General features: G+C 40.9%; 1 protein-coding gene across 2 annotated transcripts in view; it reads right to left on the reverse strand.

Annotated features, from left to right (window-relative positions):
* The window catches only part of LEKR1 (leucine, glutamate and lysine rich 1), a 224905-nt gene that overhangs the window by 12474 nt on the left and 196239 nt on the right, over window positions 1-16192 (reverse strand). For both annotated transcript variants that reach the window (XM_070792615.1, XM_019960397.2), the window contains one exon: window positions 15615-15914. In XM_070792615.1, the coding sequence (XP_070648716.1) occupies window positions 15615-15914 (300 nt within the window). The remainder of the gene's footprint in view (window positions 1-15614; window positions 15915-16192) is intronic.

Below are 16192 nucleotides of genomic sequence, written 5' to 3' on the forward strand. Positions count from 1 at the left end.
TTTGTCTTTGTTGTAAACACTAAGAAATCTCAGATGAATCTCACATACCTGTATCTCCTCTGACACTTAATATTACCACCTTCTTTAACATTTGGATTATAACTCAATTTTGTAGTTCAGGTGTTAGAATTTATTCAATTGTGAAATAAATAAATGAAATAGAACACATCGAGTTTTGGGGATTGCTGTTTCAGAGTTGGAGTGTATGTGACAGGGCATGACAGGAGCACACGTGGATGTGGCCAGAGTCAGTGAGACACTTTAGTGGAAAGTTCCATATGTGAAAAAGAATCATTACTTGTGGGTAGATGGGATTGCTGATGTTTTTGTCAGGTTAGGTTGTTTTAGAATTTTAATATGTATTTTCATTGAACAACATGGGAAAATATCTAAGATGGAACATGTTCAGTAAGACTGAAAGTCATGGGCAAATACGAGAATAATCAGTGAAGCTACAGCATTCTAAAAGTTTTAGGTAAAAGCATCTTTGGCCATATTTTAATATGGCAAAATAGTGTTATCACTGGATTGCAACTAAACTGTAAGTCAAAATGGAAAAGAAGGCATGAGTCAGATGAAGAGAGGCAGTGGGTTTTCCAGGCAGAGTGGGCAGTGATGCAAATGCCCGGCAGTGAGAGAGGGAGAGTCACATCTTGGAAGATACATGGCTTAGTATGACCCCAGGGCAGAGTGCAGAGAACTGGAGAGACCAGGGCTGAGGCAGGGAGAGCAAGCAGGATCAGATCAAGGATGACTTTGACACCCTGCTAATAGCAGAGTTTTAACTCAATTCTGAGGGCCATATGCAGTCCTGAAAGATTTATTTAAGCAGGGGCTGGCATGGTCAAATTTACAATAAAGGAAGATCCCTTTGCCAGTTCTGTAGAAAGTAGCCCTGAGTGGGGAGGGATGGGAAGAAGGAAGGATAGGAGGTCAATTTTCATGCAGCAGGTTCATATCCCAAGTGCCCCTTGGTTGGGGTGGTCTAGGAGAAGCGGAGCTAGCATTCCTGAGTCCTTAACCCATGCCAATTGGGTGAGAACATTATCTATAGATATGCCTACAACATTTTCAGATGATGGCCACTTTGAACAGACTTAAAATATGGCACTCCTACTGGGAAAATAAATGTCAAAATGAAAATATAAATTAGCTCACCATCTGTATGAAATTTCTAGTATTAAAAAAAATGGTCAATTTCCCCCACTCTTTGTAATATAAGAATGGTTTATTTTTGTGTTTGTTTTCTTTTTTATCCTTAGAGACAGCTGGATTGCTTTCAATTCCAAACACAGTGGAAGAAGCAAGACAAGGCTTTGCTGGATTACTTGATCATTCTGAAGGTGAGAATTCCATTTGTGATGGCAATCCGCTGTATTTGGCATAATTTTGGGGGAACATGCCAGGAAAGCAAGTTCTCAGTGAAGAAGCAGCACAGATGGGTATCTTTGTCCATGCTTTATACCCAGTGAGGTCTGAACCAGTCATGCAGTGATCAGATTACAATTTCCGCCAACCCAAACTAGATCTCTCCCAGGGTGAGTAGGTGGCTGGCCAACTGGGTGGGGAGCTGAGGTGAAAGGAGACTCTGTGGAAAAGGTGTGGAAACCAGAAAGATGAGTGGGTGTTAGCAAAGGATGTGCCCAACCTTCCATTTAAGACTTCTGTTCAGCTAATCTGATCAGCCAAAACACTGCAGGAAAACAGTGGAAATGGCCTTTTGGTAAGGCAGGGAGGAGAATCTGAATAAATTCCCAGGAAAGAAGCAAAATGGATGTTAGGCGGGTTGTTCTTAAAATTGTTTTCTATGCTTGCAAACATAATGGACACTGTGAAATAACCATGGCAGACATACTAAAACAGAAGAAGAGATGGAGGGCAATAGTCCCTTGAACTGATAGCCTTCAAGAGCAGATTTTAGAATGGAGAGGAAGAGGCCATGAAGACATAGTGTTCAGGATTTACTTTCTAAGTCAGTAAGCTAATTTTAGTTGAGACTTAATTAACATTAATTAGATACAACAAAAACAGTTTCTCCATATTTTTCTCATTCTGTCAAATTTTTGGCATCCATACTCCATACCAGGGCTGACTCTCCAACACGTGAAAGACAGTTTTGCCTGGATCTCCCTCTCCATGACTGGAGACCCTTTGTCTGAGCCCCCTACCCCTCAGAATAGCCCCTCTCCACCCACCACCCCATCTGCCCCTGTTCCCTGTGAAGCTGGAAGGCAGAGAGCCTCCATTTACTAACCCTTTACTCTTTGGAAGACACTCCAGCGTTCTCTTTATTAGGTTCAAATTGAGTAGTTCTCAAAAATGAGAACTACTCACTTTTTAATTGACTCTCTTTAGTTTCTCATAAATGGAGTTACCAGAGAAATGTGTGCCATTTTTCTCTACATCAAATAAATATACAAACAAATGCATATCCTAAAACTAGGCATATTCTTCTTGCAGAAAAGCTATTTATGTTTTCAAATGTATGTATTCCTAAATTTTAATCTTAGAGTTTACATAAATCCATCCTTACCAGATGTGTTAGTAACATTTCCTAAATAAATAGGCCTTCTTTTTTAAAAAATAGGCTTCACATTTGGAGCATCCCTGGTGGCTCAGATGGTAAAGAATCTGCCTGAATGCAGGAGACTTAGGTTTGATCCCTGGGTTGGGAAGATCCCCTGGAGGAGGGCATGGTAACCCATACCAGTATTCTTGCCTGGAGAATTTCATGCACAGAGGAGCCTGGCAGGCTACAGTCCATGGGATCTCAAAAGAGTAGGACATGACTGAGCGACTTTCACTCTCACTTTCACTTTACATTTGGAAAATATTGATAACACCAAAAATTTTAAAACTCATCCAGGGGCTTCCCTGGTGGCTCTGTGGTAAAAAAAAAAAAAACCCACCTGCCAATGCAGGAGACCTGGGTTCGATCCCTGGGTTAGGAAGATTTCCCTGGAGAAGGAAATGGCAACCTAGTCCAGTATTCTTGTCTGGGAAATCCCATGGACAGAGGATCCCGGTGGGCTACAGTCCATGGGGTCTCAAAAGAGTCAGACATGACTTAGCAACTAAACAACAGCAACAACAAATGGAAGAGGCTACCCTAGATCTCCAGGAGCATATGCATTTTATTAACTTTCAACAATTCAAAACTGAATTTCAAAACCTATCTGAAATCAAAATTCCTGTACAGGAGATTGTGAGTCTAAGTTGCAGGCTCCCTTCTTTAACTTCCATTCCTTAGAGTCCTTGCCAGACTCTTCCTGTTTCCCTCCCACCTCACTAGATGTTCCCTCTCCATCACCTTTGCCCTAGTCTCCTCCTCCTCCCAGCCTCTCAGAGTTGGCACATTCTCAACCTTCCTCTATTGCCCCATGCCCTGGGTGACCTCGTTTAGTTCCAAGGCTTAGGATGTGTGGATGTCTTTGAAATCAGTATCTCTCCTCAGTGTTCCCTGAACATATTGTCCATTCAACACCTCCATTTGGATATCTAACAGAAATGTTAAGGTTCAGTTCAGTTCAGTTCAGTCGCTCAGTCATGTCCAACTCTTTGTGTCCCAGCATCAGAGTCTTCCAATGAGTCAACTCTTCGCGTGAGGTGGCCAAAGTACTGGAGTTTCAGCTTCAGCATCAGTCCAAAGAAATCCCAGGGCTGATCTCCTTCAGAATGGACTGGTTGAATCTCCTTGCAGTCTAAGGGACTCTCAAGAGTTTTCTTCAACACCACATTTCAAAAGCATCAATTCTTCCGTGCTCAGCTTTCTTCACAGTCCAATTCTCACATCCACACATGACCACTGGAAAAACCATAGCCTTGACTAGATGGACCTTTGTTGGCAAAATAATGTCTCTGCTTTTCAATAGGCTATCTAGGTTGGTCATAACTTTTCTTCCAGGGAGTAAGCGTCTTTTAATTTCATGGCTGCAATCACCATCTGCAGTGATTTTGGAGCCCCAAAAAATAAAGTCTGACACTATTTCCGAGAGGAGCTACCCCACGTCCAAGGCCAGGGGCCGTGGCCTGGAGGAGCAACCCCACCTCCAAGGAGCGGTGGCTGTGAGGGCGCAGGAGGGCCTAGAGGAGCCATTCCACATTCAAAGTCAGAAGGGGCGGTGGTGAGGAGATACCCCTCATCCAAGGTAAGAAGCAGGGGCTGCACTTTGCTGGAGCAGCCATAAAGAGATATCCCATGTCCAAGATAAGAGAAACCCAAGTAAGACGGTAGGTGTTGCAAGACGGCATTAGAGGGCAGACACACTGAAACCATACTCACAGAAAACTAGTCAATCTAATCACACTAGGACTACAGCCTTGTCTAACTCAATGAAACTAAGCCATGCCCGTGGGGCTACCGAAGATGGGCGGGTCATGGTGGAGAGGTCTGACAGAATGTGGTCCACTGGAGAAGGGAACGGCAAACCACTTCAGTATTCTTGCCTTGAGAACCCCATGAACAGTATGAACAGTATGTTAAGATTCAGTTCAGTTCAGTTCAGTTCAGTCGCTCAGTTGTGTCTGACTCTTTGCGACCCCATGAATTGCAGCACACCAGGCCTCCCTGTCCATCATCATCTCCCGGAGTTGACTCAAACTCAAGTCCATCGAGTTGGTGATGCCAACCAGCCATCTTATCTTCTGTCGTCCCCTTCTCTTTCTGCCCCCAATCCCTCCCAGCATCAGAGTCTTTTCCAATGAGTCAACTCTTTGCATGAGGTGGCCAAAGTACTGGAGTTTCAGCTTTAGCATCATTCCTTCCAGAGAACACCCAGGACCAATCTCCTTTAGAATGGACTGGTTGGATCTCCTTGCAGTCCAAGGGACTCTCAAGAGTCTTCTCCAACACCACAGTTCAAAAGCATCAATTCTTCGATGCTCAGCCTTCTTTATAGTCCAACTCTCATATCCATACATGACCACTGAAAAAACCGTAGCCTTGACTAGATGGACCTTTGTTGGCAGAGTAATGTCTCTGCTTTTGAATATGCTGTCTAGGTTGGTCACAGCTTTCCTTCCAAGGAGCAAGCATCTTTTAATTTCATGGCTGCAAGCACCATCTGCAGCGACTTTGGAGCCCAGAAAAATAATGTCAGCCACTGTTCCCAATGTTTCCCCATCTATTTGCCATGAAGTGATGTGACCAGATGCCATGATCTTAGTGTTCTGAATGTTGAGCTTTAAGCCAACTTTTTCACTCTCCTCTTTCACTTTCATCAAGAGGCTTTTTATTTCTTCTTCACTTTCTGCCATAAGGGTGACGTCATCTGCATATCTGAGGTTATTGATATTTCTCCCAAATCAAACTCTTGATATTCCTCCAAATTGTATTCCTTAACTAGTGTTTTCCATCTTAGTAATGGCACTTTCATTCACTCAGTTGTTGAGACACCAAACTTTGGCGTTATCTTTGACCCCTCTTACCATTCTTCATCATCCCACCCATTAGCAACTTCTGTTACCTCCACCTAGGAAATTTATACCAAATATATTCCAAATCTGGCCAATTGTCACCTCCTTTATGATGATGACCGAGAATGCTTTTCTAGACCTTTTCAAGGACCTTGTAATAGGTCTTTCTGCTTTCATTTTGCCCTGCCCCCTTCAACCTATTTTCCACACAGTAGTCAGAGTGATTCTCTAAAAATAAGTCATATCATGTCACTCCCTTGTTCAACATTGCCAGGTAGCTTTTCACCACACTTAGAAAACAATCCAAAGTCTTTTAAAATAATTATTTATTTTTGGTTGTACTGGTTCTTCACTGATGTGCATGGGCTCTCTCTAGTTGTAGTGAGCAAGGGCTACTCTCTAGTTGTGGAGCGAGGGCCTCTCATTGTGGTGGCTCCTCTTGTTGTGGAGCACAGGCTCTAGGGTGCCTGGGTTTTAGTAGCTGTGCACACAGACTCAGTAGCTGTGGCTCCTGGGCTTAGTTGCTCCATAGTATGTGGAATCTTACTGGATCATGGATTGAACCTGTGTCCTCTGCAATGGCAGGTGGGTTCTTATCCACTTTGCCACCAGGGAAGTCCAACAATCCAATGTCTTCGTTGTTTTTCAATTGCTAAATCTTGTCCGACTCTTTTCAACTCCATGGACTGCAGCACATCAGGCTCCTCTGTCTTCCACTGTCTCCTGGAGTTTGCTCAAATTCATGTCCATTGAGGTGGTGATGCTATCTAACCATCTCATCCTCTGTCACCCCCTTCTCCTTTTGCCTTCAGTCTTTCCCAGTGTCTTTTCCAATGAGTCGGCTCTTCGCATCGGGTGGCCAAAGTATTGGAGCTTTGGTTTCAACATCAGTCTCTCCAGTGAATATTCAGAGTTGATTTCCTTTAGGATTTACCGGTTTGATCTCCTTGCAGTCCAAGGGACTCTCAGAAGAGAAGCCAAAGTTGGAAGGTGTGCAAAGTCTTTAATGCCTTCAAAGACTCCACATGAATTGGCCCCTCCAACTTTGCTCCCTACCATGCCCTCCTTGCTCACTATGCTCCAGCAATGCTTGCTGACTTCCTTGTGGTTTCTCAAAGGTTCCCAGGGTGCTTCTTACCACAGGGCCTTTGCACTTCCTATTCACTCTATCTGGAATGCTCTTTTTCTTACTTCAGGTCTGCTTGAATATTATCTTCTCAGAGAGACCTCTGACCATCCCTTCGAATATAACACCTCATATATATGTATGTGTGTGTGTATATATATATTCTGCTGCTGCTGCTGCTGCTGCTAAGTCACTTCAGTCGTGTCCGACTCTGTGCGACCCCATAGATGGAAGCCCACTAGGCTCCTCTGTCTGTCCCTGGGATTCACCAGGCAAGAACACTGGAGTGGGTTGCCATTTCCTTCTCCAATGCATGAAAGTCAACAGTGAAAGTGAAGTCGCTCAGTCGTGCCCAACTCTTAGCGACCCCATGGACTGCAGCCTACCAGGCTCCTCCGTCCATGGGATTTTCCAGGCAAGAGTACTGGAGTGGGGTGCCATTGCCTTCTCCGATATATATATTCTACTTCAGTAGAAAAAGATTAAAAAACAAAAACAACCAGCTGTATTAGGCTGGATGTAGATTCTGTGGGTTCACTGAAGAGTATTCCTTTTGTTTGGACTTGAAGAATAAACAGAAATGTTTCAGGTACCTGTTACTAAAATTTAAGCTAGAATCTGCTTTGTTTTTATTTTAAAAATTTCTCTAATCTTAAAAAATATCTCATTAAGGTTCATATTCTGTTGTTTATTTGCTGTACTTACAACTTTCCTGTTTCTTCTTCTATAACTTTGTCCTTTATCCTTTCCTCTGCTTCCCTCTCTGTCAGGTCCTCTATATCATTTACTCTTATCCATTATTTTAAATTATTTTTAAAAATTAGTTTATTACACATAGTTAAAGATTAAAATAATACTATAACTTTATAATGAAATAAAGCACTTCTTCACACTTTCAGGTTCTGCCTCCCAGGAACAATCATTTTCAGGTTTTTAAGCTGTTTCTAATGATATTTATATCCATAGTCCTAAATAATGTTATTATACAGCTACCTCATGGTTTTCAATTTTGAAGTCATTATCTACTGATTTCATAGAATCAAAGATGAGGATTTAGCTTCCTTACAGTTGTTTCACCTTCCATTAGAAGATGTTTCTGCTCCCCTAGGAGAGGCTCCTATCACAATTTTATTGAAAAACCTTCCCAATTTCTACCACAATTTTTAGTCAAATCTATATTCCACCTTATATGATTATAGTATATAAGTATATGTACACCTCAGCCATGCAGTGTACTATGATTACACTTCCTTTCTTTCACAGTTCCCTTCTGGAGTTTATTATTATCCCATTATTTATCTGCTTAGTTTTCTAGGTGTTGATAACCAATTTTTCACCAAACCTACTTACAGAAGTGTAAATATCCTCTCAACACATTTAAGCACTCCATGTAATCTATCCATTCTCTTTTTTTTCCTCAGAGACATATTTCTAAAAATCTGCTATTCTTTTATTGAACTCAGTCTGGTTTTCTCCAAGTCTGTTACACTGCTGTCATCCTTGGATTTTTTCCCACCATCGTCCTGGACCTGGGGATTCCCACTACCTCTCTCATGTGTGGAAATGCTCATTTCCTGATTCCTGTGTCTTCTCCTTTCTTAGTTTACTCCCTCATTGTGGAGCTTCCTGAGAAAGGCTGCAAGGGAAGTACCAGGAGGGGCGACCTCATCCAAGGTAAGGAGCAGCAGCTGCGCTTTGCTGGAGCAGCCATGAAGAGACACGCCAGGTCCAAGGTAAGAGAAACCCAAGTAAGATGGTAGGTGTTGCGGGAGGGCATCAGAGGGCAGACACACTGAAACCATAATCACAGAAAACTAGCCAATCTGATCACACAGACCACAGCCTTGTCTAACTCAATGAAACTAAGCCATGCCATGTGGGGCCACCCAAGACAGATGGGTCATGGTGGAGAGGTCTGACAGAATGTGGTCCACTGGAGAAGGGAATGGCAAACCACTTCAGTATTCTTGCCTTGAGAACCCCATAAACAGTATGAAAAGGCAAAATGATAGGATACTGAAAGAGGAACTCTCCAGGTCAGTAGGTGCCCAATATGCTACTGGAGATCAGTGGAGAAGTAACTCTAGAAAGAATGAAGGGATGGAGCCAAAGAAAAAAACAATACCCAGTTGTGGATGTGACTGGTGATAGAAGCAAGGTCCGATGCTGTAAAGAGCAATATTGCAGAGGAACCTGGAATGTTAGGTCCATGAATCAAGGCAAATTGGAAGTGGTCAAACAGGAGATGGCAAGAGTGAATGTTGACATTCTAGGAATCAGCGAACCAAAATGGACTGGAATGGGTGAATTTAACTCAGATGACCATTATATCTACTACTGTGGGCAGGAATCCCTTAGAAGAAATGGAGTAGCCATCATGGTCAACAGAAGATCTTGTTCGTTTCCAAGGCAAACCATTCAATATCATGGTGATTCGAGCCTATGACCCAACCAGTAATGCTGAAGAAGCTGAAGTTGAACGGTTCTATGAAGACCTACAAGACCTTTTAGAACTAATACCCAAAAAGATGTCCTTTTCATTATAGGGGACTGGAATGCAAAAGTAGGAAGTCAAGAAACACCTGGAGTAACAGGCAAATTTGACCTTGGAATATGGAATGAAGCAGGGCAAAGACTAATAGAGTTTCACCAAGAGAATGCACTGGTCATAGCAAACACCCTCTTCCAACACCACAAGAGAAGACTCTACACATGGACATCACCAGATGGTCAACACCGAAATCAGATTGATTATATTCTTTGCAGCCAAAGATGGAGAAGCTCTATATAGTCAGCAAAAACAAGACCGGGAGCTGACTGTGGTTCAGATCATGAACTCCTTATTGCCAAATTCAGACTTAAATTGAAGAAAAGTAGGGAACACTACTAGACCATTCAGGTATGACCTAAATCAAATCCCTTATGATTATACAGTGGAAGTGAGAAATAGATTTAAGGGACTAGATCTGATAGATAGAGTGCCTGATGAACTATGGATGGAGGTTTGTGACATTGTATAGGAGACAGGGATCAAGACCATCCCCATGGAAAAGAAATGCAAAAAAGCAAAATGGCTGTCTGAGGAGGCCTTACAAATAGCTGTGAAAAGAAGAGAAGTGAAAAGCAAAGGAGAAAAGGAAAGATAAGCATCAGAATGCAGAGTTCCAAAGAATAGCAAGGAGAGATAAGAAAGCCTCCCTCACATTTCATGGATATAATATCTTCTCTTTTGTCTCTAAGGATATGAATTATGCTCTTTTTTGACACTTTGTCTTCCCACATTGTTCTTTTTTTGCTTATTTGTTTGATCCTGATTCTGTCTTTCATATTAGAAGTGTTCCTCAAATGCTTGGTTATTCTTGGTTTTTGTGTTTAAAAATGAGTCTTCAAAATGTTACTGGAAACTCTGTGTGCCTACTAGGTAAGGGCTTGTTTACTGGTATATGTTTCATTGGACATGCATATAACTTTTAATTAAAAGTTATTTAGTGCCCAGAGGTACTAATAGTTGTTGATACCGAGAGGTATTTTCTTTTTTTAAACTTTCTTTAATCAATTAATCAGTGTCTTATAGTTTTTAGTGTATAAGTCTTTCAATTCATTGGTTAAGTTTATTCCCAAGCCAGAGGTATCTTCTTTTGAGCTAGCTCATTTTACCACAGAGGGCTCCTCCAATTTCCTGGGTATTGATATATAAGCTTGGTTGTCTGTGTTCTGGGAAGTGAGTGGGTGACAGGGACTGGGAGGTCTCACCCTGAAATATACAGACCTTCACTCTAGCTCTTGCCTTATATCCCGCTTTTGTGTATCCTCAGGTCCAAAGACTCTTGCATTCAGGTTTTCTAGAGTGTAAACCTTTAGGATCCTGCCAGGACGGTAGGTGGAGGCTGCCTGGGGTTGCAGAGGGCATCTAAGCATCTGTTTCCACCTTTAAAAACCATTCAAACAGCCCTGTTTTCAGATCTACACTTCTCTCCCACTTTGAGAGATATCTGTTGAGCCTTTCTAATGTGATTGGGTTTGCTCCTTTTTAGGATTCCATGCACTCCCACACTCTCCACATTATATTAGGTTTCAGTATCCATAGCCTGCTGATTACCTCTCATCCATATCTTACTTTCTGTTTTCCAAATTTTGGTCAACATTTTTTTCATCAAATGTCATCTCCTTTCTTGTTCTTTTTTCCTTATGTATTTATTCAATTTTAATTAATTTACTGTCATTTTAGGGTATTTGGGGATGGATGCAGAGATAAACATATGCAATTAATCATTCATGTTTAACCAAGAGCATTACCTTCTATTTTTGAATATCTTTCATCTTCATTAGATAGCTATAGGAAGTGGGAGAATTTAAAACTTCTGCTCCTTATGTTTTCCTTATCTATAGTTTTAAGTCAACAAAAATATTGAACTCTCTGTACTGGCTTTACTTTGATCTGTTTTTCACATTCTCCTTTTGGATCCAAGGCCCCAGACAGTGGAGCCACACTGTCTTGGTAGTGCTCAAGAGCTAGTGGAGCTCTTACTAGCTTATGGAGCTAGTAAGGAAGGAAAACTGGCAGCAAAAAGCATGGGATCTATTTTAAGCTGGTTTTAAATGATACTGTCCTGTTCTCTAACATATTATGTTTCTTTCCTGGCTTCTTATTTTTTTAAACTGTTCCAATTTTTGATGTCTGTGTCTTTTTCCTGTAAAGAATTTCAGGAGCCCCTTTTTTACATTTAAATTTCCCATTTAGTTTTACTTCCTATTTTTTCTCTTCTTATTGACCTGAACCTTTTGTTGCTTCACCTTCTTGACCCTCGTTTCTGTGGCAGCACTCCACTAATCCCTGCTCCATGGAGGAATATCCATTTTGCCCTTTTGAGGCTATGGCTTTCCTCCTATCCTTGAGAACTTTCTTTACACAATTAAAAACAAAGTTCTACCTATTTTCTGGCTTCCTGAATGAGAGTGGGGTTTTCCTCTCCTTAATTAGCTTTCTTATCAGACCATTAATTTATCTTCTTTCAAATGGGAATTTGTTCTCCACTTAAATGAGGCTGTTTTCCTCCAGAATCTGAGAAATTTCAAGTGTATGGAATGCATGGTCACAAAAAGTAGTACTTTTTACTTTACATGCTAACAACCTCAGTTCTCTCTGGCTCATAATTCCTATCACTTGTATTAATTCATTTCCAATTTAATAAGAATGTTCTGGACTTTAGCATTCTTAAACAGAGAAGCAGTCTTAATTATTTACTCTTATAGTTCAGTTGTAATTGTCTAACTTCTAGTGGGAAGTCTGCCCTCAGCCATGTCCCAAGATAACTTTACTTTTGCTACAATCCCTTTCTATTTCCCAGTAATGATCTACAATCATTTATATACCAACTCAGTATCGTATCTTTCCAAAATCTGCATGTAAAAAAATTTCACCTCTGAGTGGTTTCCTGTTACAACCAACAGGCAGGAAGAATTCCAAATGTAGCTGCTTTTGTGTGAAAAAGATATTCGTTCTTCACTTTTAGTCTAGCTTCTCTTGCCAAAGTTACCTTCAGAGGCCCTGAGTTGGCAAACTATAAAATGGCCCCCGGTTATCCCTGCCCTCTTGCTATTCACAGCCTTCTGCAACCCCTTTGAGTTGAGTGTGGCCTGGAGTTGTTGTTCCATCTCTAATGAATAGAATGCAGCAAAAGCAGCGGGATACCACTTCTGAGATTAAGTTAGAGAGACTGCAGCTTCTATCTTGGGCACCCTCTCTTGCACTCTCTCTTTCTTACTCGCTTGTTTTGCAAGAGACTAGCTGCCATGTTGCCAGGCTCTTCTATGGAAAAGTTCATGTTGGAAGGAAGTGAGGGGTTCTTCTCTTCCCCTTCTTCAGCCAACATTGAACTGAGGCTCTCAGCCCAACAACCATGAGGAAGTAAATCCTGTTGACAACTACAAAAGTGAGCTTGGAAGTCAACCTGCCCCCAGTTGAGCCTTTTTAATGAGACTGCAGCAGCTGACACCCTAACACCAACCTCATGAGAGGTACTGAGCAAGAGGCATCCAGCTAAGCCGTACATTCAGATCTCTGATACTCAGAAATAAATGTTCGCTGTTTGAAGCCACTGATTTTGATGACAATTTGTTATATAACAATTTGTTATATAACAATACATAACTAATACAAGTCCTATGGCCAGATTGTTAACTTTTAGTCTGTGTTTTTTACATGGGAAGTTTCTTTTAGGTCATTCTTGCCTCTGGATGTCACTTTAACTGCTCAACATAATATTTTCTCTAAATTCCTCTTTGAAAGCATGGGATGGCAGTTGTCAGTCATGTTCATAATTGCATATTGATGACTAGCACAGTGCCTGGCACTTGAATATAGGCACGGGCCTATTATATATTTCCTGGATTTGACCCTTTATAGTCTTGTTCTAGTTTATAAATTCCTAGAATAAATAAATGTCCTATGGCAACCCACTCCAGTGTTCTTGCCTGGAGAACCCCAGGGACGGGGGAGCCTGGTGGGCTGCCGTCTATGGGGTCGCACAGAGTCGGACACAACTGAAGAGATTTAGCAGCAGCTTAGCAGCAGTTTATAAATAACTCATCACTTTCCATATTGCCATTTCTTTGGGAGATTTAAGAGTTAGAAAACCTGCTGGTCTAGTTAATTTGGCTTTTCTCTCCTTTAACCTGCTGTCCCACCTCTAGAACTTCAACACTGCTGTCTTAGTTGAAGCATCACCTCTCTCCTTCTCCAGCAGAGCTGAGTCCATGTGTATGCTGGCTCTTCCCACTCCTGCCTGGACTGGAGGAGCAGCCCCCTTTTCCAAGGGAGGTTGTGGTGCTGTGTTCCAACAGGAGACATTCAATCACACAACACCCTAACCATCTGGTAGAGTAAGCATTAGTGTGTTTATTATTATTCTAAAAGTAACAGAGAGAGAGAGTGTGTGTGTGTGTGTGTGTATCCTGAAGATTTGAGTGCCAAGCCTTAGGTCACTTTGAAATTTAGAAGCAGAATCACTAAAATTCAAGTATCCTAAAAGAGGAAATATAGAAATTCATGGAGATGAAATTTAGAGATCCAAATCTAAGAAATTCAAATTTGAATCTTGGCTTCACCATGCTGGGTCATCTTAGAAATTTTTCAAACATCTTGAGTCAGTTTCTCATCTGTAACATGGAAGTAATTCCTACTTTAATAGGGTTTTTAGGTATTATTTTTGATCCAATATTTTGTTCATTCCACATTTTAACTTAAAATTTCTTTGGAATAGGTTCACTATGTCATAATTATAATGATGGTATAAACTTTGAATTTTGGTTGACAATTTACAAATAACAAGAAAACATGGTATATTTATTAATAATCAATATTACTACTAGCACTTTCCTTTTATTCATCTTTAAGACACCAATGAAACCAATAAATATTATTTATCACTAACATTCAGAATCTTGCTCCATTTGCCTTTATTTGTTATACTGTTATAAATAGGATCAAATATTCTAATATGACAATATTCTAATTCTTGGCTATTGGAAAATTGCCCCACTGTTTTAATAAGTTTGGGTTACTACAACAAAATACCAGAGGCTGCATAGTTCAAACAACAAATATTATTTCTCAAAGTTTTGGAGACTGTGAAGTTCAAGATCAAAGCGCCGACAGATTTGGTGTCTGGTAAGGACCCTGATTCAAAATGGCCATCCTCTTACTGTGTCCTCACATGGTGAAAGGGAAGAGGGAGCTTTCTCTCATAAGAGCACTAATTCCATTCAGGAGATTAGCTCATCTCTCAAGACACAATCACCTCTGACAGACCCATCTCCACACATCATACTAGTGATTATATTTAACATATGAATTTGGGAAGACATTCAGTCAGTAGCATCCACCATTTCTAAAATGGTCAGCAGTTCAGAAATAAGATTTTGTTAGGAAAACAAAATTAAAATCAAAATAAGTCTGTTGTTGTTGTGTTGTGTCCAACTCTTTACAACCCCATGGACTGTGTCCTGCCAGGCTCCTCTGCCCATGAGATTTCCTAGGCAAGAACTGAAGTGGGTTGCCATTTCCTTCTCCAGGGGATCTTCCTGGCCTAGGGATTAGACCTGGGTCTCCTGCATTGCAGGTGGATTCTTTACCACTAAGCCACCAAGGAAGCCCCAAATTAAGTATGTTGTTGTTCTGTCGCCTAGTCGTGTCTGACTCTTTGCAACTCCATGGACTGCAGCATGCCAGGCCTTCCTGTCCCTCACCATCTCCCAAAGTTTGCTGATGCCATGGACATGAACTTGTCTACTCCAGTTTAAATAAAACACTGCTGAAATAATTATGCATACACAGGAAAGAAGACCAATACATGTAGATTATCTTACAACTTTAGAATGACAGAAAAATAAAACCCTAAAGAATAACTGTATTTAAAATATACTGTCTAAAATATTAAACAGCAAATACTCTAAAAGTTTCTTTGGCAAAAATGTAATGTTTCAACAAATAAGACATAAATATATAAAGATTTCTAATCTTAGAGGTTTTAAATGGTCATTTGCAACACAGTAGAACTTGCCAAGGAAACCTTAGAGATTACATAGATAAATGTATTATTTATTTTACAGAAAAGGAAGCCAGGTCCAGAGAGGTTAAATGCCTGCCTAAGCTGAAACTCCAATATTTTGGCCACCTGATGTGAAGAGCTGACTCATTTGAAAAGACCCTGATGCTGGGAAAGATTGAGGGCAGGAGGAGAAGGGGACAACAGAGGATGAGATGGTTGGATGGCATCATCAATGCAATGGACATGGGTTTGGGTGAACTCTGGGAGTTGGTGATGGACAGGGAGGCCTGGCCTGCTGCAGTTTATGGGGTCGCAAAGAGTCGGACACGACTGAGCGACTGAACTGGACTGAACTGAACTGAACTGAAGTTAAGGACAGAGCCAGGATATGACCCCAGGTCTCTGACTAATAGTCCAGAACTTTCTGCATGACACCAAGCTACATTTCATGTCTTTGTTTGTTTATTTGTTGAAAGACCAGCACTCTTTCACTAACTGCACTGGTACCATCACCCGCTTCCTACCTCTTTCTGGGACTGGTTGAATCGCTCTATCAGTTGTGCTTGTGCCAGCATTACTCTTTCCAGTTCATCTGACTTCTTTTTCATTTCCTTCCTCAGGTCCTCTGAAACGGAACCATTACTGTCAATTTCCTTCTTCAGACGTGATTCAAATTCTACAACCAAATTTTTAAGGTTTTCAATTTCTTTCTCCTTTAACGCAGATTCCTCAGTATATTGAACATGGGATTCACGGAGTTTTTCTTCAAGAGCAGCGAGTTTTAGTCTTAGATCTTTAGTAGCAGCTTCGATTAAGTTGGATATCTGTAAGATAAGTCTTGCATTAGTTTATAGGTAATAGTCTCTAGGTATCCACAGAATTCTCTTGGTTTTAAGAGGTTTATTCTAAATAATTGGTGTTCTCTTCTGATCTGATTAAAACAAATCTTATGACACATATAGGCCTTCACAATTTTAAAAGTTAAGACTAAGATTTTATTTTTATCACCGAAAATGGAATTGCATTAATCACTTGAACATACTTTGAAATACCTAAATCTTTGTAACTGAACTGAACTACCAAGGACAATTCAAGTCTTGAT

This window comes from Bos indicus, chromosome 1 (genome assembly GCF_029378745.1).
Source record: "Bos indicus isolate NIAB-ARS_2022 breed Sahiwal x Tharparkar chromosome 1, NIAB-ARS_B.indTharparkar_mat_pri_1.0, whole genome shotgun sequence".
NCBI lineage: Eukaryota > Metazoa > Chordata > Mammalia > Artiodactyla > Bovidae > Bos > Bos indicus.